Raw genomic sequence first — 25,219 nt, forward strand, 5'->3', positions numbered from 1 at the left:
AGATGCGTGCGGCTGGAGGGACAAAGTCGGAGCCCTTGAAGCCGACAAGTCATCCTCATCGATCAGCTGCAACAGTCGGTCGATCGGGAGGGCCGACTTGAGGGGGAGGTCTCCCCGACTTTCGGAGGAGGTTTCCCGACTCAAGGGGGCTTTGGCGTCGTCAGAGTCGGAACTCCAGTCGGCTAAGGACGACGTAAAGAAGAAGTCCCGGACCATCCGTCGGCTCCGACACGAGCGAGACGGCATCACCAAGGAGCTGGAGGCAGACCGCGAGCAACTCCGAGTGAGTCTCGAAAATCTCGCCAAGGCCGAAGAAGGCTTGTCCGTCGCCCAGGCCGATGCGGACATCGCGAGGGCCGAGGCCGAGTCGGCGAAGGAGGCTCTGAGTCGGGCCGTTGAAGTCTTCCGGGACTCGGAGGAGTACCGAGAAGAACTTCTGGAGAGCGGCTACCTCTCGTACTGGGTCGGGTACGAGGATGCCGAGAAGCCGTTCGAGGCTTGTACCCGAAATTGGATCTCAGCAGCATAGTTCTGCCGGAGTCGGAGGCCCCAGCTGTGGAGGAGACGGCCGAACCAGCATCGGAAGGTCTCTCCACCAGGGCGGAAGCCGAAGAGGATGCAGAGCCGGTTGCCGAAGATCAGTCGGCCCCGACAGCAGAAGTCAGTGCTGATCCGCCGACCAACTCCCATCGTCGTCCAGTGGAGGATGTTGACTCCGACGATTAGTCGGTTTTGTTTTATGTTTTTTCTCTGACTTGTAATCGGGCTCCGGCCTTCCTTTGTAAACCTTATTTTGATTCTTCAATGAAATCAAGGTTTTTGGACTTAGCTTTTTCTCTGCTTGTTTTCCTTCGTGCGTTGTAGAATGTCTTCGTAAGTTGCTAACACATATAGGTTGGTAAGGACGTTCGGCAGCTCGTGCCGTTAGGAACGTAGAGTAAGTCCCGACTTTGGATCGGCTTCTGATAGTCGAGGTCGTCAGTCGGGCGCGTCTGTTGAGTCGGGAGCCGACCGAATGTGGCAAAGGTTTGGTAGTCGGGTCTCCACCGACGCGTTCAGTCGAATGTCGTTCGGCGCATTCAGTCGGGGAAACGACGACAAGTCGGATCCCAATGCCCTTATGTCGGGTACTCATGCTGCGCCTTTTGATATACGGTGGTAAGCCGAATATCGTCCGACCGGCCGTAGTCGGTCGGTAAGTCGTGAATGCGACTAAGGTTGCATTGTGCGATAGACGGTGGTAAGTCGAATATCGTTCGATCGGCCGTAGCTTGGTCGGAAATCACGACGTCGGTCGCGTAGGCATTTCACCTTTCTTTGGTCGGGGCTCGATCGGCTTGTTAGCCGACGGTCTGGCCCGAAAGTTCGACCGTAGAAGGAGTGTCAACTCCCATTAAACAGATGCATCGGCCCTTGTAAGGGCCGATGTGTCGTCGAAGGTCAAAGGAGTGCAACTCCCGTTGATATGGATACATCGGTCCTGGTAAGGGTCCGATTTATCATCGATCGTCGAAGGAGTGTCAACTCCGTTCATATGGGTGCACCGATCCTTGTGAGAGTCCGACGCGTTACCGACGATAAGTTCGTCGGTTTCAGGCGGATACCAAGTCCAAGTCGGTATGTCGGGGCTTGGGCTTGGTGAGCTCCGTTCGTTAGTCGAAGCGTTAAAACTACAAGATTTCAAACCGAGTTTGTATTCCGACTGAACAATCACAAAGTTTATTGGTAATACAACTTCAAATTGTCGGGTTCCAAGTTCGGAGAATGGGTTTCCCCTCAAGGGTCTCCAGTCGGTAGGCTCTCGGACCGTAGGTGTCTGCTACCTTGTAGGGTCTTTCCCAATTGGGAGCCAACTTCCCTTGGTCCAAGGGCTTCGAGACCTCTGCCTTCCTCAAGACCAAGTCACCAGGCCTGAAAAGCTTTGGTCTGACCTTGGCGTTGTAATACCGAGCGACCTTCTGTCGGTACGAAGTCATGCGAATTTGAGCTCATCTCGTAGTTCGGGGAGGAGGTCTAGGTCGGCCCTCGACTCTCGGAGTTGTCCGGCTCTGATACCGCTCGACTCTTGAAGATGGCAGTCCAATCTCGAGCGGGATCATGGCCTCCGTTCCATAGGCCAAGCTGAAAGGCGACTCCCCGGTCGGAACGCGGGGTGTCGTTCGGTAAGCCCACAGAACGGAGCCCAGCTCGTCGACCCAGAGACCTTTGGCTTCGTTTAGTCGGGTCTTGAGTCCGTGGAGCAAGGTCCGGTTGGTCACCTCGACCTCGCCGTTGGACTGTGGGTGCCCGACTGAAGTCAGTCGGTGCTTGATGTGGAACCTGGCGCAGAAGTTCCTGAAGTCCTGGTTGTCGAATTGTCGTCCATTGTCGGTGATGATCATATGCGGCAACCCGAACCTGAAGATGATGGACTTCTGGATAAAGTCCTCCATCTTCCGCTCGATAATCTGCGCCAGGGGCTCAGCCTCCACCCATTTGGTGAAGTAGTCGATGGCGACGACTATGAACTTCCTCTGACCCGACGCTGGTGGAAAAGGACCGAGAATATCGACCCCCCACTGGGCGAAGGGCCATGGAGCGACGATAGGAGCAATTTGGCTGGCCGGTTGGTGTTGAATGTTGGCATACTTTTGACATGGTTCGCACCTCCGGACCAACTCGGCCACGTCCTTCTTCATGGTAGGCCAGTAGTAGCCCTGTCGCAGGACTTTGTAGGCCAGGGACTTGCCCTCCAAGTGATTCCCGTAAATTCCTTCGTGAACCTCTCGGAGAGTGTAGTCGGCGTCGGTCGGTCTCAAGCACCTAAGCAAGGGAAGGGAGAACGACCTCTTGTAGAGTCGGCCGTCCATGATCACATATTGGGAGGTCAATCATCGGAGTCGCTTGGCCTCCGTGGGATCCTCGGGACCGATCCCGTCGGCCAGATACCGAACATCGGGTCCTTCCAACTTGGTTCGGCCATTAGTTGTAGTACCTCGTCGACCCGATCGATGCTCGGCTGCTCGAGGTTCTCCACGAACGTCCGACCCAAAGAGTCGAAGGCCGACGTCGCCAATCTGGAGAGTGCGTCGGCACGGGCGTTCTCCGACCTAGGGATGTGGAAAATTTTAAAATACCTGAGGCGTGCCACGAGGTCCTTCACCTTCTGAAGGTATTTGACCATAGTCGGATCTCGCACCTCGAATTCGCCTTTGACCTGCCCCACGATCAGCTGAGAGTCGGAGAATGCCCGGAGGCTGTCGACGCCCAGTTCTTTTTGTCATCCTCAAGCCGGCGAGGAGTGCTTCGTATTCGGCTTGATTGTTGGAGGCCTTGAAGTCGAACCGGAGGGCGTACTCGATGACCACCCCATCCGAATTCATGAGCAAGAGCCCGGCCCTGCTTCCCTGAGCGTTTGAAGCTCCGTCGATGTGGAGTACCCAGGTGGAGATCGGGTCTGGCTCGGAGACCGCGTCTCGTCCCGGGTCTTCAGCTCCCGACCCTTGGTCGGTTGTCGGGCATTCGGCGATGAAGTCGGCCAAGACCTGAGCCTTCAAGGCAGGCCTTGGTCGGTACTGGATGTCGAACTCACTGAGCTTCATCGCCCACTTTGCCAGTCGTCCAGATGTGTCCGGTCGGAGCAATATCGCCCTCAGGGGCTGGTTGGTGAGCACCACTATGGCGTGAGCCTGAAAGTATGGACGGAGTCGTTGCGCGGAGACGGTCAGGGCGAAAATCATCTTTTCCGTCTCCGAGTACCTTGCTTCGGCGCCGTGGAGCACCTTGCTGGTATAATAGATAGGCTGATGGGTTCGGTTCTCGTTTTCTCGGACAAGGACCGAACTGATCGCCTCGGAAGATGTGGCCAAATAGAGATACAAGGTTTTTCCAACCTGCGGCTTTACGAGCAGCGGTGGGGAAGTCAAGTACTTCTTCAGGTCTTCGAAGGCCCGTTGGCATTCATCCGACCAAGAAAAACCATTTGCGTGGCGCAAAATTTTGAAAAACGGGAGGCACCTTTCAGCTGATCGGGAAATGAATCGGCTGAGAGCGACGATTTTTTCGTTCAGCTGTTGGACCTCCTTCTTGGTGTTCGGATGACGCATATCGAGGATTGCCTTTATTTTCTCAGGGTTAGCCTCAATCCCTCTCTGAGAAACGAGGAATCCGAGGAACTTCCCTGAGGTCACCCCAAAAGCGCACTTGGTCGGGTTGAGCTTCATTCGGTGTCGTCGTAGGGTGGGAAGGTTTCCTCGAGATGCCGAATATGGTCCGGGATCTGGGCACTCTTCACCAGCATGTCGTCCACGTACACCTCCATGTTGCGCCCGATCTGGTCTTTGAAGACCTTATTGACAAGTCGCTGGTAGGTGGCGCCGGCGTTCTTCAGTCCGAAGGGCATCACCCGATAACAGTAGAGGCCCTTGGGAGTCATGAAGGCGGTGTGCTCTTCGTCTTCAGGCGCCATTCGGATCTGGTTGTATCCGGCGAAGGCGTCCATGAAGCTGAGCAGTCAAAATCCGGACGTCGCGTCCACCAGCTGGTCGATCTTGGAAAGTGGGAAGCTATCTTTCGAGCAGGCTCGGTTGAGGTCGGTGTAGTCGATGCAGATCCTCCACTTCCCGTTGGCTTTTTTGACCATGACAACATTGGCGAGCCAATCGGGATACGTGGATTCTCGGATGAAGCCCGCTTCGAGTAGCTTGTCCACTTCTTCGTCGATGGCCCTCTGTCTCTCTGGAGCGAAGGACCTTTTCTTCTGCCTCACCGGCCTCATCGTCGGGTCGATGTTGAGTCGGTGGGTTATTGTTTCTGGGGGGATGCCCGACATATCTGCTGCCGTCCAAGCAAATATGTCGGCGTTGGCCGTCAGCAGCTCCGTCAATCGCCGTCGTTCGGGGTCGGGCAGTCGGGACCCGACCCAAATCTTCCGATCTGGATTTTCTACTATCGGGATTGCCACGAGCTGCTCGGCCGGCGAACCTCGCTCTTCCTCCTCCCGTTGGTCCAGCTTGTCGATTGTCAGGGAGCCCTTCGACTCGTCGCTTCGAGCGGAGATCTGGAAGCACCGTCGGGCGAGCTGTTGATCCCCGCGCATCTCTCCGATTCTATTTTTGGTCGGGGACCGAACGAGGAGATGGTACGTCGAGACGATCGCCTTGAGGGCGTTCAGTCCGGGTCGTCCAAGTATGACGTTATAGGCCGAAGGAACTTGGACGATCGCAAAAGTTAAGTGGACCGTGCTTTGCCGTGGTTTGGCGTCGGCCGTCACAGGCAGGGTAATTTCTCCCTCTGTCGTGACAGCGTCTCCGGCAAAGCCGATCAGGGGCATGGAGACCCTCTTAAGTCGGTCGATTGACAGTTGCATCCGGGAGAAGGTCGAGTAAAACAAAACATTCGTTGAACTTCCATTATCAACAAAAATTCATTTTACATCATAATTTGCTATTGTTGCCGACACAACAACAGCATCGTCGTGGGGAGTTTGGATGCCCCGAACGTCTTCCTCCGTAAAAGTGATTACGTCGTCCGGGTGCGGCTTTTTCGTCGGCTCGTCTCCCGCAGTCGTCCTCGGGCCCAACCGCTTGGAGATCATGTTGATGACTCCGGCCGTCGGTTGATTAGTTGCCGCTTCTTCAGTCTGCTTGGGTCGTCGATCGGCAACTTGGTGAGTCGGCGGGCCCTTCCGAAATTTGTCGAGATACCTCCGGCGGATGAGAGCTTCGATCTCATCCTTCAGCTGGATGCACTGCTCGGTGTTGTGGCCGTGGCCTCGGTGAAATCGGCAGTACTTCCGACGGTCGAGGCCTTTTGCCTTCAGAGGTGGAAGCCGTCGCAGGTATTCTTCCCCCTCGATCTCCATTAGAATCTGTGTACGATGAGCGGAAAGAGGAGTGTAGGAGTCATACCTGGGGCGTGCCGGCCTTGGAGTCTGCTGCCGGGGTGATTTTTGGATTCGTCGGGGTGGCGAGACCCGACTATCGGTCGGGGGCCTGCTTGGTTCGGCGGGTTTCCGACCTTTCCTCCGCTTCTCTTTCGGGCCTCTGGGCTCGGCCAAGCGTCGGTCGGATGCTCCTTCGTCCGCGCGCATGTATTTGTATGCGCGCTCTAGTAGCTCGACGTATGTCCGGGGGAGGGTCTTGTCCAGAGAGTAGGTGAATCGGGACGCCCTCAGGCCCCGCTTCATGGCTGAGATAGCCATGTCTTCTTTGAGGTCCCGGACCTCAAGCGTGGCCGTGTTGAATCGCGCCACGAAGTGTCGGAGCGTCTCATTTTCTCCCTGTTTGAGGGAGAAAAGGCTGTCCGACGTTCGCGGCGGCTTCCGACTGGTGCTGAAATGGGCCACGAACGAGTGCTCGAGCTGCCCGAAGGAGTGGATACTCTCCGATCGAAGATCGAAATACTAGGCCCTGGCAGCCTTGCGGAGTGTGGCGGGGAAGCCGATGCAAAAAAGAGCGTCGGTTGCCCCCTGGATCGTCATGAGAGCTTTATAGCTCTCGAGGTGATTGACTGGGTCGGTGGAGCCATCGTATGGCTCCACGTGCGGCATCTTGAACCGACTGGGAATCGACTCGTCGAGGACTAGTCGGGAGAGAGGTTGGGCGGTCTGGAAGTCGACGTCATTCGAAGACTTCTGGCCGTCCATCTGCAACTGCACGAGCCGGCGGTCGATTTCCTCGAACCGGCGCTCGTAGTCGTCCACTCGTCGATGCTGGGAGACCCAAGGAGTGGAGTCTCCAGAAGATTCCGAGAGGGAGGCCGACGGCGTGCGCGGTCGTTTCTCCTTCCTTGCCCGTTCCAGCAGGGAAGGAGAGGGCCGCTGTGACCGTCGGTCGTCGCGCCATGGCCGTCCCTCCTCTTCTCCGTGGGAGCACTGTTGGGGGCGCTCGCGCGGAGGCGACGGGGATCGGCGCGGTCGTCGACGGCTGCTCTTGGAGGGCATCGGACGGGCCGCCGGTTGTTGCTGGAGGCTCTTGACTGCGTCCGTCAGTACGGTCATCTGCCGTACGATGGCCGCGATCTGCGCCTCCGTGGTCACCGCGGGGCGCGGGGAGCTGGGCTCCGCCGCCGGTGGTGGCGGGGAGGCCTCTTCCCGGCGGGAAGAGCGCCTCGCCGATCCGGTGATCCTCGATCGTTGGGCTTTTGTCTTTGTCATTCTGTCCTCTTCCTGGCGCGCAAATCTGTTGCGGCCAATCGCCTCGTCGTCCGATCGTCGGGGAACGTGCACCTGCAAAAACGAGAAGTCCACACTGACCGGAGGCGGCTCCGGCGGGGACCCTCCGACGATCAAGTCAGAGAGGTGACTGGGCAACAGTGAAATAAAGACAGAGAGCTCGATCGAGGGAGAGAGGGAGAGAGGAGCGAGCCTGTGGTTTTGGAGTCGAGAAGTGGGGGGAGCGGATCTCTTGCACTGTTGCCTTCCCCGATTTATATAGTGGAGCACGGTATGGCGCCATCATTAATGGCGCAGACAAGTGAGGAATTGTCAACTCACTGTAGACTGTCAGAGTCGCCGTGAAAGTGTCATGTCGCCGTGGGGCTGTCAAATCACCAGGGTTGACAATGCCCTCGGCGGGACAATGCCCCTAGATGGCCGTGCCGCATGTTGCTGTCAGAACTGACAAGGTCTGGCGGCTGTACGACGATCAGAGGAGTCGATCGACCCTAGGTCGGTGGCCAGCTGAGTGGCGTCGGGCCCCTCCGTTGGTCGGCGAGCCTTACGTGAGTCGGCCATCAAACCTCTGGGTTTAGTCGGTCGGGAAAGGTGCGCCCGACATATCCTCAGTCGGTCGTGAGCCGATAATTGGCCAGTGATGGCGTCAGTCGGTCGGTCGGTCCGACTGTCAGTCGGTCGGTCGGTCTCTCCGGCCGTAAATCGGTCGGTCGGTCCCTCCGGCCGTTGGTCGGTCGGTCCCTCCGATCGTTGGTCGGTCGGTCGGTGGGTATTCCCCAACACCATCTATAATAAATTCGCGCTCCAAACGCGTTTAAACAGGCGTTAACATTCCCTTTCAATAATAATTAAAAAAAAGAAAACACTATTTGCGTCTTAAGTTCTAAGAACGTGTCAAATTATGCACCTTATCCTCAACCTGTGTTTTAATCAGTAGTCTGGAAAGAGACACCCCCCCTTCCACGCTAGAGCTCAAACTAAAATGCACCTTGGGTTGCATATAATAATGATTGTGATATATATCTGACTAATCTCTCTCTCTCTCTCTCTCTCTCTCTCTCTCTCTCTCGGAACGTTAGGAGGCAGAGCCTGGAACAAAACCAAGACAACCGTGCGCGCGCGCGCGCGTGCTCTTGGAACGCCAAAAATATTGTTAACGAGCGCTTTGTTTGCGCATCAGCGTGCGAGGGAGAGAGCGAATGGCCTGGGCCAGGCAAGTCAAGGGCTGCGTCCACGTTGTTCGAAGCATTCCCATCTCCATGACCCCAGGATCACTGCTAGCTGTCGCCACCTTCCTCATCTCCACTCCACGGCCATCAACTCCGGCGTCTATTGCTCCCACCCTGGAGGTCCGCTGAGGCGTGGGTTAGAGAGACGGGAGGAGGCGACGAAGGGGCTTCCTTTCACCAAAGTTCTCCAATTCAGTTGGTGCAAGTGCGGATCCAACGCCCTGATCGCACCTGAAAGGACGCACCCCATCGCCGCATGGTCGGATCCAACGGCCCTGATCGGTTCCCGATCTGCACCAAGCGAATTCAAGAAGGGCGGCGAGAAAAGAAAAAGTACCCTGTCTCTGTCTCGTTGTCGTAGAAAAACACTCGGGCTTCTGCGGAACCGAGAGCGAGTATTGGCACGGATTGAATGACGAGCGGCGGAGGTCGTGGGCCCCGCAGGCCAACCTCCCTACGGAAAAGTTATTAATTGGACCTCCTTCGGTGGGTCGGAGATAAATTTAATCTTTGTTTTCCGCTATCCTTGTTAACAACAAATGCTACCATATATTTAATACCTTTTCGCTTCTTAACGATACGTCCCATCATGTATTAAATGCCTCTTCTCTCCTTCTACCACGTCCTTCCCGCGGAGGGTGACGAGGATGCCGTCGGACATCACCGCAACGTAAACGGATCTGGTCGGTTGTCCCTGATGGCATGTGCCCCACGTGACGTGAGTTGTCTCCATCACGTTCTCCGCTTCTTCGTTTTATCATGTTACACGCTATGGGTTTAAAATTCAAAATTCTTGGCTTTTACGAGCTGGGCTGAGCTGGGCTTGGGGGTATCTCGCGCTCGAGCCGGGCCGACTACACTGATGTGTCGACCAATGACTGGACCTCGACTTTTGCTATTCTAACACGGAAATTGAAAATAATAAAGAAAAGAAAAACAGTAGTACACCAAATGTGTGACACCGATTTTTGGTTCTTCTATTGTTGATAAAATGGCGCAATTAAGCCCGTGATATTGTGTATGATGTCCCTTCGCCCAACTCATGTGGACCCATAGTCATTATCAATGATGGAGTTGGTGGTGTTCACCGATCACCATCACCAACGCCGACTCGGTTAGGTCAGATTTTGGATGGCAATAAATAACATTCTGCTTTGCTCTGTAGCTCAATAGGGTAAAATTGTAGATGAGGTTTAATTGGATCAATTTTTATTTGATTGATAATTGATCGATTACGGGTCCTATATAGTGATGATATATAATCGGAAATTTATGAAAGAATCAGGGAGTCGAACTTTGACCTATCTGAATTTGGTTGGATGTTCCTCCAACCTAGACTTACACCAGGTTTAGATGCAAAGATTGATCTGATAAGAGCCAAAATATATGCTGGATCATAGTTGTATTGACTAGGTTTGGCCGTAGCAATTATATGCAAAGTGTGACGTGGCCTCTTTAAAAAAAAAAAAAAAAAACTTACGGGCCCAACTGTGAGTGCCTGCAAGAATGCACGATAAAAAGGGCTTCCTTCCAGTACACATTTGACGTATGGGCCTGGCTGTCCTCTACACGTTCTACACAAAGAGCCCATTGGTTCGACCTTGATGAGTATTTAAAAGAGTGGGTAGATTGGCTCCTAGATATGCGGCTACACGGTAGGAACAGCTCCAGTAGGTCATTATCGACAGGTACTTTGTCTCCAGAAGGAGCGGGATGGTAAAGTTTCTCAGAGGGACTGGGGTAAGCAGAGTTAAACGAAACTGATTGGATGGATTGAATCGAGTACAGCTATAATTCTTTTTCATATAAATTATTTTTTTATTTTGAAAAAAAAATTATAAAGCATCATATATTCATATATTTAGATTGGATTTGGAGCAGATTTTGTTATTATTCGCATCTGTCTCAAATTCGCAGCGAATCGGATGCTCGATAGAGCAGAGTAAAATTATCATCCTACTGTACACAGCAAAAGTCTTCTGTCCTAATCCAATTTCCTACCAACAAAATCAACACAAAACCTTCACCTCGCATTTCTCCCGGCCAGCAAGTCCACGAGCATTACCCAAAATGATTAGCATTTAACCCATCGGAGACACTTCAGAATAATGTAATATGATAGAAATTGCGAGAGCCGTACCTCACAGATAATGGTAAGCATCACAGAAGAACACCACAAATGGAGAGTTATACTCCATTTAGCATCACCATTTATTCATCAAATGTGCCTGACAACTCAAGCACAGAAGTCTTGTTATTGTTGAACTGTCACAGCTAATGCGCGCCTGTTGTACTTGTAACTACAATATCCCGTGCCACCCACCATGAAGGGGAGTTAACAGCTGTATCAAGATAAATTAAGCAACTGTTTACATGGTAAGATGGACAACCATAAGATAAAATATGAGTATACAAAAAGTAGCTGACATAGGGGCTAAGAACAGAGGGAAAACTATAGAAGCAAAAGCGATGCAGATCAATGATGCTCCCAGAGATCTGATCATGAAGCAGGGGATTGACGTGTAAAGATAGTTGAAGCATCAGCATTCCTGAAAAACCAGTGTAATGCATTGGCAACCCATAGAATGAGAGTTTGCAACTGATGAGAACCATGTTGTAAGAGCATGTAGACACATAAGCTGGCATGCATCGACGCACAGATATTGCCCAGAGCCACTGAAGTTGTTTCTTTGAAGTTGAGATGAAGAAATTAGGCCATCCACAGGGCAAACCACCGCAGTTCTTGCGTATAAGACACAGAAAGTACCAATAGATGCTGAAGGAGTTTCGTTGAGGCTTCGATGCGGAGATTAAGCAGTCCACAGCACAAATCCTATTGCTGAGACCGATGTTTAAGCAGAAAATATCCGAGAGGCCCGTGAACAGAAGCATTATATAATACTTAAGGCATAAACTGGCACAATAAACACTCCTTTGTGGGGTGTTTGGTTTGCAATTGAAATTGAAATCAGAATCGAAATAAGAATGGATTGAAATCAAAATGGTCAAATCATTCAAAATATTTGGTTTGTGATCAGAATCGAAATTGGAATGGATGATTTCATTATTATTGTTTGATTCATACAAAAGCAGAAATCAGAGGCAACATAAAATTTTATTTTTATTCTTAATTAAAATTTTTAAAAATTAATTATTTTAAAAATTGATATTAAATAAAAATTAAATATAATAATAATATTTTTAATTTTTTTAAAAAAAATTTATCATTAAAAAAATACAGATAGCAAAAATTATTTTATCATGAAAATATTATTTTATAAAAATAAAAAAAATGCAGTTCCGAACCAACACCCGACACACACCCCCCTTAGCTTCGGCCCTGCCGCTCGCACCCCGCGGTCCCTCCTCTACCCTAGCACCGCGTCCATCACCCTTCCACTCTTCTTTTCTCCGATATCTCTTTCCTCTCTTGTTCCTCCTCTTCTGGTTGTCGAAACCTTCGCTCGATCTATCGATCGATAGAGGCGACGGTGCTATCGTGCATCGGACTTTCCTTGAAAACTGATGGTGATGAGCCCAAACCTAACCCTCAATATCATCGAGAAAGGCTTCCCGATCTCCGTCTACAACTGCATCGCCTCCAAGATCGATAAGACTGTCGGTCGTGCAGCGGTGAAGGGTGGTTCCCCCTCCCCGGCCATTATTCACCCCACGATTTCATCCTCTCCATCACTCGCCCTCGCTCCATGATCATCCTCGTCAAGGCCAGCACCCCCGTCGATCAGACCATCACCATTCTCTCCCAATTCATGGATCCTGGTGACTCCATCATTGACGGCGATAACGAGTGGTATGAGAACACCGAGCATTACTTCCGTGATGCCGTCGCCCGCGGTCTCCTCTACCTCGGCATGGGCATCTTTAGCGGGGAGGTCGCCGCCCCCACAATACCTTTTGAGGGCGAGGGTCTCGGAGGAGGAAGGAGAGTGGACGAAGAAGATGATTTTTTTTTTAATCATATTTTATTGGAATAAGATTTTGACTTCATTGGAATGAGTCCACGTTGGATTATAAAAGAAATAGATCATTTCCATTTCTTTTTAGAATAGAAATCGAAATGGGACTCTCCCAAACCAAATAATTGAAATGAAAGTCATCTATTCTAATTCCTATTCCAAGCCTTAATTATCCCAACCAAACACTTTCTAAAATTTTTGATTGCCAGCGTTCCATAGAGGAAGCACCCACAGGGGAAACACTTCCTTCATCATTTTTTTTCTCTTTTGTAATTAAGTTTAGAACAGATGTTGCTTGCTTCATTTTGGGATGCATTATATCTGGTGCTAAAGTATATGACATTCAAGTTTTTAGTCTTAGCCGATACAGTTTGTATCCATATGAAACATCTAACGTGACAACATAATACAATTTATGATGATACAAGGCACCAACCAATACAATATAATTGATAACTTTAGCTCATCATTTTGGTCAATACAGAGCAACACGTTTCCATATGCCAGTTGGTTTGATATTAAAGTAATAGCATTGTGCTTCCCACTTTTCGCTGGTATATAAATTGTTTCTGACATGATTCCTACATGTTACCGTAACTAATTTCTCTTGCATTCGTGTTTTTCCAGGCCAACTTTCGAAGCATTGAATATACTGTAAAAAGCTGGACAGAATGACATCAACTAATATTGGTTTGCGGATGCTGGGGATATTCCTTTCATCTAGTTGTAATGAGTTCTATTCACATCTTATATCCAAAAAAAAAAAAAAACAGAAGAAGATGACGACGATGATGAAATATTATTATTTTAATATTTTTATTTTTATTAAATTTAGATCAATTTACTTTAAAGATATTTTGAATATTTATGAATATAGATCTAATTTGATCTGATTTTGCTTTTATGTTAGTCTAATTCATGAATCTTAAAAAATTTTAGGTCCAATCAAATTTTATTTGACATGATAAATAATTTAATTATCTCTCGTCCCCTCTAACTATTTATTTGTGAAATTAAAAGTAAGCTTGAAATTGGGCTCAGACAGCCCAAGGCCCATTGGATAGGGCTGATTTTGGGTCAGGCTTTGGCTAAGCTTGAATAAATATGGATTTGATTTGGGTAATGATATACAGCCCATTTGATTTCAGGCTGGACTTAGATACATCATTATCTGGTCCGAATCTAAACCCAATTTTTTTTTTGGTAAGGAAATCTGAGCCCATTCACTGCCCATAATTAAGCCTAATATAAGGTCTGGACCACAAACTCTTCGAATGACTCCACACACTCCTCCATTCAGATTCCTTGCCTTCTCTTGATAAGGAGGTGGAGGATAATATCTCAGAATTTGCCAGTGAAGCGGATGTTGTTGAGATCGAGCATGAAGAGTAGGCAAAGGCAATAGAATGTCTAGGAGATGATGCCCCGGAAGCTTCTGGAGCTAATGTAGAATAGGATGAGGTTAGAGAGAGGACCGAGCTCATTGGGAAGGTAGTTGGCGATATTACCATGGTTGGGGTCGACCCTAGTGGTGATAGTGAGATAAGGGTTGAGGGAGAGGGTGGCACCGTAGATGTCGGTGTAGTTTTAGATGTGGGGGCCAATCCAATTGCTGTTGAGCATGAGGGGGTCAGAAATCATGGCTGGCCTTCAAGCTTGAAGGGCAATTTAAGCATTGTGGAGGTGGAGGTTGGGATGATGAGGTCAGGAGTGCGAAGGAGGCCAAGGATGTCAAGGAGGAGCAGACTTCCAAACATAAGAAACCAAATAGTTAGAACAACGGAGAAGGGTGTCCTGCTGCCATAGCTGGTCCGGTGGTGACCGGCTAAAACAGCTAAGAAGGCTTTGTAAATTAAGTTTCACTCAAGAAGGGGTTATCTTTACATGGTACATGGACCATTTAGATACTTGAGATTCCCTTTACTTTCAAATAGCCAGTTCTCTGGATGGTATCTCCAATACATAATACAGTGAGATAAGTAAGTCCTAGTAGAGTAATTAAGCACCATCTTGCCAATGACCTTGGGCCTAAACACTGTGCTTAGAAGAGTAAGCATAGAGCACAGAGATTAAACATATTCTTTGTTGCTAGAACCGGGAGTACTTATGAAAGCCGAATTGCAGGTAAGATTCCAAAACAGGTGCATTACCCTATAGGTGGAATATTGCAACTATAAAAAGTATAGTTACACGATTTAGACATTCCAAAAGACCAGCCAAGTTGAACATTTCATGTATTCCATAAACAGAGGAATGAGCTCAGTGAAATAGAATAACACCATACCGGCATGCTAAATGAATCAAGGGAGACATGCTGAGTCTTCTTTTTTTTTTTTTTTCATCATTACATCTTCAAGCTAATTTGAATGGTTAAAAGCATAAACAGAAAACAACAAAAAATAATCCAGGCCAAATCACATCCAGCTATGTTGAGACGTACCAACTCATTCTTTTGGGCACTTATTACGAGAACTTGTTTTGAATTGATTTTCCAGTCCATGATCTTCTCAATCACAAGCCAAGGTGAATGCAATCATGCAGCGATTCAGGGTTCAAACCGCAAAGGCATTCTAAAAAGCCAACTAATCTTTACAAGAACCCAAGGACTTGATGTCTGTAGCATGTGGATGACCAAAAGTTACCACTAGCACACAATGAGAGCAATAAATATACAAGGAATATTGCACACATTCAGGCAAATCAACACTGCTGGTATGATATGGAATCTTCGATTAAACTCAGACGTTAAGAAATTTAGTCATTAATCTTTGAACCGAACGAACCTTGAGACCCTAAGTCCACAAGCTCACATTTTTTTTTAATCGAATAATAATTATTTTTCCATTTCAAATTCAAATTTTAACTGCTTTCCGAAACTAGAGTGAAAGAAGTAAAGATAGGATCCAAACATTCCTTCTCACAATTAATCGAGGCTCCCTTCATGGGACCATAGATTGGAGGCAACCTCCCGATGGAGGACCTCTAGTAGCATCTCAAGTGCCATGGAAGAATCCAATGCCCTAAAGGTGCGGAGAAAGGACCAAGTCCGCAAGCAGACAAAGCCAGACCCAAAGGTATGGGGCCAAGCCCACATTTCCGTGCTGCAACCTTCCCGTCCGTGACGTGCGGTCCGCGGACAGGGGTCACGCGCGAAGCGTGAGCAATTAAACGGACCAGCGCGCCGATGGACCCAAACGAACCTAAAAACGACTCCACGAAAGCTCCGCTCATTTACCCACTTAGGCGTTGAGACCTCCACCCTTTAATTATGCCTCTTCGGAGGCCTCGTTCCATCTACTTTCTCGGCGTCCGTGCATTAGGTTCTGCAGTCCATTCCATTCTTCAAAGAATCTTAGCCAGTATTTGGGTCACATATTAATTGCTTTTATTAAAGAGTTTTAATGCATTAGGTTCCCTTTTGTTATTGCTTTGGATTCAGAGGGAGGGAAAAGAAAGGCCTACTGAAAAAGAATGTGCTTGGGACTCGACAAAGGCACTGGGCCCAATACAAATGCGAGATAATGGGGAATAAGTTAACACCACAGTGCTGGAAGATGAAATGATGTTGTATTCTTTTTTGTCTTGTTTGATAGTTCGAGAGACAATCATACATGGTCATGAGAAATAATTTTGATTGGTATCTCGAAGTCATCAGTAAAAATGATGGCTTCAGATATTCATGTTTTACGTTTCGGTCTACTCCTATCTTTTTCTTTTTTTTTTTTTTTTTGTTTCAATTTTTGGATAGAACGCCAGCTCCAGACTTTGACCAAAATCTTGAAATGATGGAAGACTGTAGTCGAACGGTTTCTTTTTCCCATGGTGAGTAATGACGCATTGTACCCAAGAAAGAAAAGGCTGTTAAAGGTGAGCACCTATGTGTGATAGCTGTTGAGTGTCGACCAGAAAAGTTATGTCCAATTCGAAGAACAGTCTTAACTCAGGCTTAAGGTCGGGTTACTCAATGCTTAGAGATGAACAAATACCTCAAATAGTATGAACAACATAATTACCATGTTTTTTTTTTTTTTTTATTTTGGGCAGGGGTCCAGTGAACTAGGAACAAGCCGTATTACACCTGGGCTTGCTCTGTCTATATTGACTCATGAATTTTCACGCATACATCGAGCCTAGAGCATTACAAACTTGACCAGCAATTAACATTTATAATTATTCTTTTCGTGGTTCTTAGTCATACCCTCAGCAATTATCTTTTAAAATTATTCTTTCTATGCCTCTGATTCCTGACCCTTTGATCTTCTTTTCCGTAGTATAATGATTAAATTACATACGCTGATATGTTAATTATATCCAGCCCAAAAATAATCAAAGGATGTTGTCCTGCAGCCTCAAGCCATCATAAAATTATTGTAGACGTAAGAATTGAATGTCAAATTTTTCAAAGGATTGCATTACAAAAATAATCAAAGGATGTTGTTCTGCAGCCTCAAGCCATCATAAAATTAATGTAGAAGTAAGAATTGAATGTCAAATTTTTCAAAGGATTGCATTATATCATCTGTTAAATATTGCAAAATGCCAAGAAAAAAAGAAGAGTAAATTAGAGAGATAAGTTATTTGGTGTACATTTTTTTCATTAAAACAAAGATATATTTTTAATGAAACAACTTGTATGCAACACAAGCTTCAATTGACAAAATCTATATGCTTGGTGGTTATATATTTACATCAAATATTATATGATACCTTTAAACTTATTAGGAGCAAAATTTAACAAAAAAAAAAAAAACATGAAAATCAGTTTCAACATACCCTTACAACTTAACATGGTACAACTTCATGCTATAACATTACCATGGTTGTGAAAAACAAAATATAAGCTTCCCCCATTTGATACTAAAACAAAACTTGATATGCCTTTTTTTTTTTTTTGTTGAAATTCATCCATAATTTTAATTGGAATCGTAAATCTCACATACAATTATAATTAAGTAATCCACACTTTGGAACCCAACTCATAACTAAAAACATTAGTAATCAAGTTGGCAAAACAAAAATAATTAGAGATATTTTTATGTATCACACTTGAATCTTTTTTGGAAAAAAAAATAAATTAAGGTATGTATCAGGCTTGAGTCTTGAGTAGTATTGTTATATTTTTAATTCTAATTTATTCTATTTGCTCAACATGTCTCATCACTAATTATAATTCAGCTCTTACACGTGCAAGTTATTGCAGTAATTCTGCCTCACATCCATTATTGTACTGTATAAAAAGTTCAAGATAAATATCGTACATTAATGTCTTTTACTCCCTTCACGCATTTCATTAGATAAGCATGTTTTCGCCTTACACGCCACCTGCCAAGTCTTATCTACCATCCAATGATAAATACCATCCACAAGCCAAAGTGTCAAATCCGACCCTCATGCACCCTGATTCCCACGGCAAGGCAAACTCTTCATCATCCCCCACTCTTTTTAGCTCTGCTCCCTTTCTCCCTCCCCAATGCCCTGCATCAAAGGCTAAAGCCTAAAGTTATATTTAAAAAAAAAAAAAATCCAAAAGCAAAAGCGAAAAATAACCCTGCATCACTCCCCTCCATTCCCCTCAGATCAAAGCAACCATCCCAACAAGCATCAGTGAGTGAGTGTGGTGAGAGAGTTTGAGAAGAATGAGAACAATGCTGCCTCAGATCCCTCTCCTTGTCCTTCTACTCTTTGGCCAAATCTCTCTTCTGCCAGCCATGCCCGTCCTGCCCGAACCCGACCCGGCCACCGTCCAGCCCTCCCTCCCTTTCCCCACGTCCTCCCTACCCACCACCATCCCAGCGTTCCCCGAGCAGTCCAACGCCGCCAGCGCCGCCTGCCCCCTCGACCTCCCCGACGACCTCGTCCCCGCCGTCTCAGCCGCCTGCTCCGCATCCTCCGCCGGCCGCCTTCCCTCCCGGTCACGCTGCTGCCCGGCCCTCGCCGCCTGGCTCTACGCTGGCTACTTCGCCACCGCCCTCGCAGCCCGCCCCCTGCCCGCGCCTCCCACACTCGACCTGCCCGTCCTGCCAGACGACTCCGAGGCCTGCGTTGGCGGCGTCGAGCGCGCCCTCCGCGACCGCGGCGTCCGCCTCCCCCGCGTCAACGGCACGTGCGACGCGGCGTACTGCTTCTGCGGCATCCGCCTCCGGAGGCTGACGTGCGCGGGGGGAGCGTTCGCGGCGTCCGGCGCGGAGGGGCGGTGGGTCCCGCTGGGGGACGCCGCGCGCCGCCTGGAGCGCGACTGCAGCCGGCCCGGCCTCGCCGGTTGCTCCCGCTGCCTCCGGACCCTCGACCAGGTGAGTCTAACTCGTTCTCGATCTTCTCTTCCTTAACTCGGTGCGGTTCCTTTAAGTGCTGCGTGTCCGTAGAAGTAGAATGGACTTGCATTACGAGTCGTGCGACGTGAGTGACGGTTGGTGGACGGTGAGCTTCGAATGGCGATGATACGGTTGGCGATTGGCTTTTGTGCGCATGTGACGGCGATAGTAACGGGACCACGAAGCCGTTGGGTGAAGATGCCAGCTAGCCTTTTCTTCGTGCGCCTGGTTGGCTCTGTAACGCCCCTAACGACTCGGTCGGTTCGGTGCCATCTCGTTGTGTCCATTCAACTGCAAGGTTACCTGGTGTTTTGTGCCGCTGGACCACGGTAGCGGGAGTACGCGTGGAGCTGCTCTGCTGTATCAAAAGTCGTGCCATCTAATCGAGTGGATGAATGATCAGCACTACCTTGAGCGGCTTACGATCTGGCCACCCTTATCGGCGAAGTGGCTCATTCTCACCTCCATAGACAAATAATCCAAACTATTAAAAAAAAGTAAAAATTAAGAAAATTTTGCGTTATTTTCTCTCCTTCTCTTTTATTCTTCTGTAATTTGTCCTACTTAACACTTACAAGTTTGTCTTTTTTTTTAGGTACAATATAAGTTTGCACTTGTATGGTGCATTTTTCCTTCTTTTTTCTTATCAATCGCGCACTACTATTGTGGTGGGTTTGCAGATGAAGAGCAAGCAGGGCAGCGGCAACCTGACCAAAACGAGCAAGACAGAGGGCGGGACTCGGGACCGGGAGTGCCAGCTGATGGGGGTGACGTGGCTCTTGTCCAAGAACCGCACCCACTACCTCCCCGCCGTCACCTCCGTCCTCCGCGCCCTCATGGCCGCCGACGCCGCCGGCGCGACGACGGACCCCACCTCCTGTTCCCTCCCCCACGACTCCATGCCTCTCGCCGTCGACTCCGCGCAGATCGATGGGCAGGCTGCCTCCTCCGCCATCGGAAGGTCACCGTTAACGTCGAACCCCTTACTTCTCCTCACTGCCTTCCTCCTCTCATCTTTCTTCTAATCGTAATTTTGTACCTCCAAAAAGGCCAAAAAAAAAAAAAAAAACACTCGTCCAGTGTAATTGTATGTAATTTATTTTGCTGTAGGTCTTTAAGGTCTCTTTCTTTCGGTTGCTAGTTATCACGGTTTCCTGTGGCAAGATTCTTTGCGTGGTGACTGGAGCCTGCTAATATGGGATGTGGGGCCATGTTTGGTGCGGTGGAGGGGATGGTGGTTATTGCCATGTAGGAGGAAATGCATCGTTGGTCCTACATTGATTCTGAATCAGGAGGACTTTGATTAATGAGACTTCTCTTTTTATCTCTCCCTACAAGATATCTTTTGAACGATAAAATTATGAGGTCCCGTGCTATAATAGTCAGAAGTTAAAAGTTGACAAATATCTTACGTATATGGAAACGGAGATAGTAGTCATGAATCTTTGATCGCAATATCGACATCCCATGCCATAACAGGTAGTGTTTTCTGATCAACTGGATTTGGTACAGTGGCAGGTTTTGGTAGTTGTTTTGGGTATTACTGCATGGAGGAAGGTCTCTTAGTTCTTGGGGAATGCTGCTGCTATAAGGTACATGCCATGTTATGTGATTGGTGTGGCGATATCCTGGGACTGAATCCGTTGGGATGGAAGAATCATTTGTTGGGCCAGATCCAACATATGGACCACATCAACTTGAGTTGTCCTGACTACTTCAATCGCCAACTCGATCTTAGCTGGTATGAGTCGGTTTTGCGATCACATGTTACATATGTACCTACTTGTAGTGGACGCCACGTCAGTGTGGAGTGGAACTAATGGCTTGACGAATCACACCGAACTGGCTTCCCTGTTACTTCAGAAAAATGATGCATGCTGAATTAGAGGCTAAGTGGGCGATCAAATTAAGATAGAGTTTAGATATTTAGGCCCGGAAAGAGTTTGAACACCTGATTAATATGTAATACACCCTCTCCTTCTAATCAAAAGCAGGAAAAAGTTGCTTGAAATTTGGCACTTTCAGTGAATGGCCATAATGTAGTTCAATGGAGTTATTTATGTCTTGGATCATCTCTGTTGCATGATTACGGTAGAACTAGCTTAGTTTTATATCTCAAATTAGAAATAATGATTGTTTATGATGAATCAGTTATGACTTGGAATGGTATTATTATTATAAAATATAATATCTCAAATTCATAGTTTTAGTTAATCCATGTTCAAGAAGGCTTCGGGAGAAACTGGCAAGCCTATTGGTGGTGCTCAAGGCCCACTCGTGAATCAAATGGGCCAACCTTAACGAGAACAGCATTGCATGGCGATGAATCATTGGCTGTTGGTAAAGCTTAATTAGGCCTAGCTGCCCTGTCATGTTCATTGAATAAATGACGCATTAGGAATGACTTCTGCTATTTGATGGACTATTCTTGCACCACTAGAGTAATTGGCCAATATAGCAGTTGGCTCACTCTGATGCATCTTTGAATATAACTATTCATGCCGAAATTAAGATTTCGATAGCTCAGCCGAGCACCATTACTTATTGAGTGTTTTCCAATCCCTTCCAAGCCGACTCGAGCTCACTATTGTGCCATCTGCTGTATAGACCGCTTGAAACAAAGGAATAGAACCTAACCAGTTAAAATACATTTTGAATAAGCTAATGATACTTACTTGATCTGACTTTCTTAAAAAACAGACAAAATAAAATCCAGTTGCAACTTGATAATTGCGGTTTGCATCATAAAAGTTCATTTTTCTGGATAGATATTGGAAAAATAAGAGAGAACATAGAGGACCCACCTTTGGAACTTGAGTTTTTATGAAGAGACATCGAATTTTTAGTTAGCTTTAACTACCTTACTCTCCCAAATATGTCCATTTGCTTCATAAATCTCCATATTTCATATTTATTATGGTTGGCCCTCAGACTAATTGTCATTTTATGTCTAATTTTGTTGATTAAAAATTTTATTCTCCCTTATTTTTAATGGCCATTTTATTCTATCTTCTAGTCCTAAACACATAACTTGTGTAAAATTGATATACCTGTGCACGGATGTTGGATGCAACTATGTGCAATATTAAACATAAAAATGCTCACAATGGTTGTCCTAAATAGAAAAAGACGGTCAACGAAATTAAGGACCTGGTGCTTAAGCACCTCTTCAAATATCTTCGATGGTGTCTCGTGCAGATCTTAAGCACTCCAAACTGCTTGTTATATTCATTCATAATTTGTACAAATCGTGAACCATCTAATGATGGATTTACTAGAAGGAAAAGGACCCCTGCCCGTCAGCCACAGGATTTTGAATTGGTTTCCATTAACTTTTGCTTTTGAGGTCTCATGTCATTTCTTGCACTTATTTCAAAATTTTAATTACCACTTTTCTTTCTAGCACTCTCCCCGTGCCTCGTCATACTTCAAAATATCTTTTGGCTCCGCTAGCCATAAAATCTGATGGTATGCAATGTTTGATATATTCCAGGTGGTGTACCATGTGGAGTGGCCTATACTTATTACTTCTGAGTATTATATCCATAATTAGATTAATATTACCTTTCTTTTTAGACAGGCAAGTAATCAAAATTTGCATGCTCTACCCACCCGTTTGGATAGATATCTCGTTTGCGACGGACAAAAACGCGGTGAACACGATATCCACAGTTGCACGCGGTGACCAGATCCAATGTATGGGTGTGTGAATGCAGCCCATGCAAACCCGGCAACATGATATTATGTCATAAAAGGCCAGTTTCATTATTTATAATTTAATTAATATATACCTTAAATCCATCCCCTCCTTTAAGATCTTCACCTTACACTTGTGAAAACAACAACTGGTCCCTCCATTTCCTTCCACGTGGTCCGCGCTGCGCAGTCCCTCGTCCTCGCTGTCCCTCTGCATGCACGAAATAACCCTCTCCTTATAAGAAATTATTATCATGTCCCCAGTATTTTTCTGCTCTTATAAAAGGACCCCTCCCTCCCACCACCCTTAGCATCACCTCTCTCTCTCTCTCTCTCTCGAATTAAACTAACTAGTAGCCATGGCTAGCTATGTGGATCCTCTTGTGGTAGGGAGGGTCATAGGCGAGGTGGTGGACCTCTTTGTTCCCACCATGAGCATGTCGGTGAGCTACGGAACGAAGCATGTCAACAACGGGTGCGACGTGAAGCCGTCCATGGCTATCAACCCTCCAACTGTCCAGATCGCAGGCAGACGAGCCGATCTCTATACTCTGGTTAGTATGGCTCTCTATATTCCCTTGGTTGTTTCAGCATGCATTATTTGGTGTTACACTATGGTGACATCTGTTCTTTTTGGTTCCTTGTATATGTTTTAGGTGATGACTGATCCGGATGCCCCCAGTCCTAGTGACCCCACCATGAGGGAGTGGCTCCACTGGTGGGCACTAATTATTTAAGTGATTTGTTTTGCTTCAGTCTATTCTTATCGTTTTTTTTTGCCCCCCTTTTTTCTTTTAATTGTAAGTTGCCTCTTCTTGTTGTTTAATTTCTTCCTTTTAGTACCACATATTCTTTACTCATTGTTTGCTTGCTTTTTATTTTGGATTTAGGGTGGTGGTTAATATACCAGGTGGAACAGATACCTCTCATGGTGAGTCACTAGTCCTGTATATAAGAGACAAAAATAAAGCACAAGTGAAAAAGCTGAAAAATAATCAAACACAAGGAATTAAATTTAGAATGTATTGTTTTTCTGAAAAGGTTGTGTTTTGATTGTCTTAGTGTTCTAGTTAGCGGGTAATCTCGATCACTTTTAAAAATATATATATATAGAGGAAAAAAAAGATAATTAAAATATATATATATTTTTAAATTTAAATATGTACAGTGCTCATTAATCGTAATAGCTTTCAAAATATAACTTTCATGCAAAGAATGCGTCTATATGCACTGTTAAGTTTATGATGGGACTGGAAGTGCAGAAAAACATGTGATAATGGGTACCGTAGGAGGAGACACACAAAGATCATCACCTCATGGTTGATGCAATGAGTTCACAGCCTTCTTGATACCTAAAATGTCTTCCAGAAGCCTACCGCCTCAAGCCAGGCACACCCAACCCTTTTGTTCCCAACCGGCACGGAACACCACGTGTCATGCACAACGACAGCCGTCTCTGCCACCTCATGACACGTATCCATCCTGATTCTTTCTTCCCCCCACTAATCTTATAATTTTGTTGTCTTCTTCTTAATCTTCCGATGATGGCGGCGGCGGCGGCGGCGGCAGGAGAGGAGGTGGTGGCGTACATGGGACCGCGGCCGCCGGTGGGGATCCACCGCTATGCCCTGGTGCTCTTCCAGCAGAAGTCAAGGTTCTCAACGGGGGCGGGGGTGGCTCTGCCGGCGTCCCGTGCCAACTTCAACACCCGCACCTTCGCCGCCCGGCATGACCTTGGCCTCCCCGTCGCTGCGGTCTACTTCAATGCCCAGAAGGAGCCCGCCAACCGCCGCCGGTGAACGCCCCCTCCAATTCATGATACATCTTGCCATGCATTCTCACCATATTATGTACTCTCTCTGCTGCTTTCTCTCTTACTTTCTGGAACTCTCTTCAATAAATTTAGACCATATCCTCTCATGTCAAGGATATGGTGATGGTGTCTGTCAAAAAATAAAATGGTTTTATGTTGAATGTTGAATGATGCTATAGATTGTTGTAATACTTTCTGATTATTATGGTGTTGTTTCATGCTTGCGAGAGGATATTATGTTGGCCTTGGATGCTTAGAAAGTTAAAAGAGAATTAAGCATAGGAAGATTCTAGCCTTGGGATAGAAGAAAGGTTTTGGGGTTGGTGGTTGGGTCTTTGAATGAATGATGGCCTTTCTTAAGTGGTGCAAGTAATGGGGTTAGCTTCAATATGGGTCATTAATTAGTGATTTTTCCTTTCTGAGATCTCTCAGAATATATCCGATCGATAGCATCCAAAAAGAGTAGTAGCCTTTTTTGGAAGGTAGCCCGAGTCAGACAGAACAGAAATAAAGGTGATGCGGTTTAAAAAGATGAAAAGAATAAGATAAGGAGATTGCCTTTGGTTGGATTCCTAATATATTTTTATGATGATTGTGTTTGTAGAAATTTATGATGAATCATTTGGCTGGATGGCGTATTTCTTAAGAAATTGAGAAAGAATGCAGCGCTATGGAGCGCTGCAGATGCGCACTAAGACCTTGCTTTGGGCGTAGGCCAATCGAAAGGCGGCTACTTGTCCCGGGGGGGCCTCATCGATCGTCATGACTTGCTCAGCTCGCAGCCTCGAACTTGAAATAAAAAGTCAAAAGTGATATTAATTATGAGTAACTCTTAAGTGCCCAATCATGGTACCAAAAAAATAAATAAAACATAATAAAAAGAAGATATATAACTTGCTAAACAATTGCCTTATCGTGTGCTCGATGTTATGCCGGATTAATGCAAATGAGTCGAGATATTGGGTTATGATGTGAAGCATCAATGTCCACATGGCGCATGGTAGTTGGATTTTTTTCTGAGAAGTAACAAGGATGAGCCT

General features: G+C 46.9%; 2 protein-coding genes across 2 annotated transcripts; both read left to right on the forward strand.

Moving 5' to 3' along the window:
- The first annotated feature begins 17,688 nt into the window (after positions 1-17,688).
- Positions 17,689-19,994, forward strand: LOC105058699 (uncharacterized GPI-anchored protein At4g28100-like). Its single transcript, XM_073249599.1, has 2 exons — positions 17,689-18,649; positions 19,351-19,994. Exons 1-2 carry the CDS (start codon positions 17,996-17,998, stop codon positions 19,693-19,695), a joined length of 999 nt encoding a protein of 332 aa, XP_073105700.1. The 5' UTR covers positions 17,689-17,995; the 3' UTR covers positions 19,696-19,994.
- A 2,665-nt stretch (positions 19,995-22,659) lies between these two features.
- Positions 22,660-24,368, forward strand: LOC105058700 (protein MOTHER of FT and TFL1 homolog 1). The gene is made up of 4 exons (XM_010941713.3): positions 22,660-22,920; positions 23,023-23,084; positions 23,257-23,297; positions 23,936-24,368. The coding sequence occupies exons 1-4, from the start codon at positions 22,726-22,728 to the stop codon at positions 24,163-24,165; spliced, it is 528 nt and encodes a 175-aa protein (XP_010940015.1). The 5' UTR covers positions 22,660-22,725; the 3' UTR covers positions 24,166-24,368.
- The last annotated feature ends 851 nt before the right edge of the window (positions 24,369-25,219 follow it).

This window comes from Elaeis guineensis, chromosome 15 (assembly GCF_000442705.2).
Source record: "Elaeis guineensis isolate ETL-2024a chromosome 15, EG11, whole genome shotgun sequence".
NCBI lineage: Eukaryota > Viridiplantae > Streptophyta > Magnoliopsida > Arecales > Arecaceae > Elaeis > Elaeis guineensis.

What these genes read in the sequence shown, in the direction of transcription:
- LOC105058699 (XM_073249599.1), top strand. Translation starts at nt 17,996, where the DNA reads ATGAGAACAATGCTGCCTCAGATCCCTCTCCTTGTCCTTCTACTCTTT. An exon ending in GCCTCCGGACCCTCGACCAG is followed by an intron (nt 18,650 to 19,350) that starts GTGAGTCTAACT and finishes GTGGGTTTGCAG; the next exon opens with ATGAAGAGCAAGCAGGGCAG.
- LOC105058700 (XM_010941713.3), top strand. Translation starts at nt 22,726, where the DNA reads ATGGCTAGCTATGTGGATCCTCTTGTGGTAGGGAGGGTCATAGGCGAG. An exon ending in GAGCCGATCTCTATACTCTG is followed by an intron (nt 22,921 to 23,022) that starts GTTAGTATGGCT and finishes TATATGTTTTAG; the next exon opens with GTGATGACTGATCCGGATGC. An exon ending in TGGAACAGATACCTCTCATG is followed by an intron (nt 23,298 to 23,935) that starts GTGAGTCACTAG and finishes CGGCGGCGGCAG; the next exon opens with GAGAGGAGGTGGTGGCGTAC.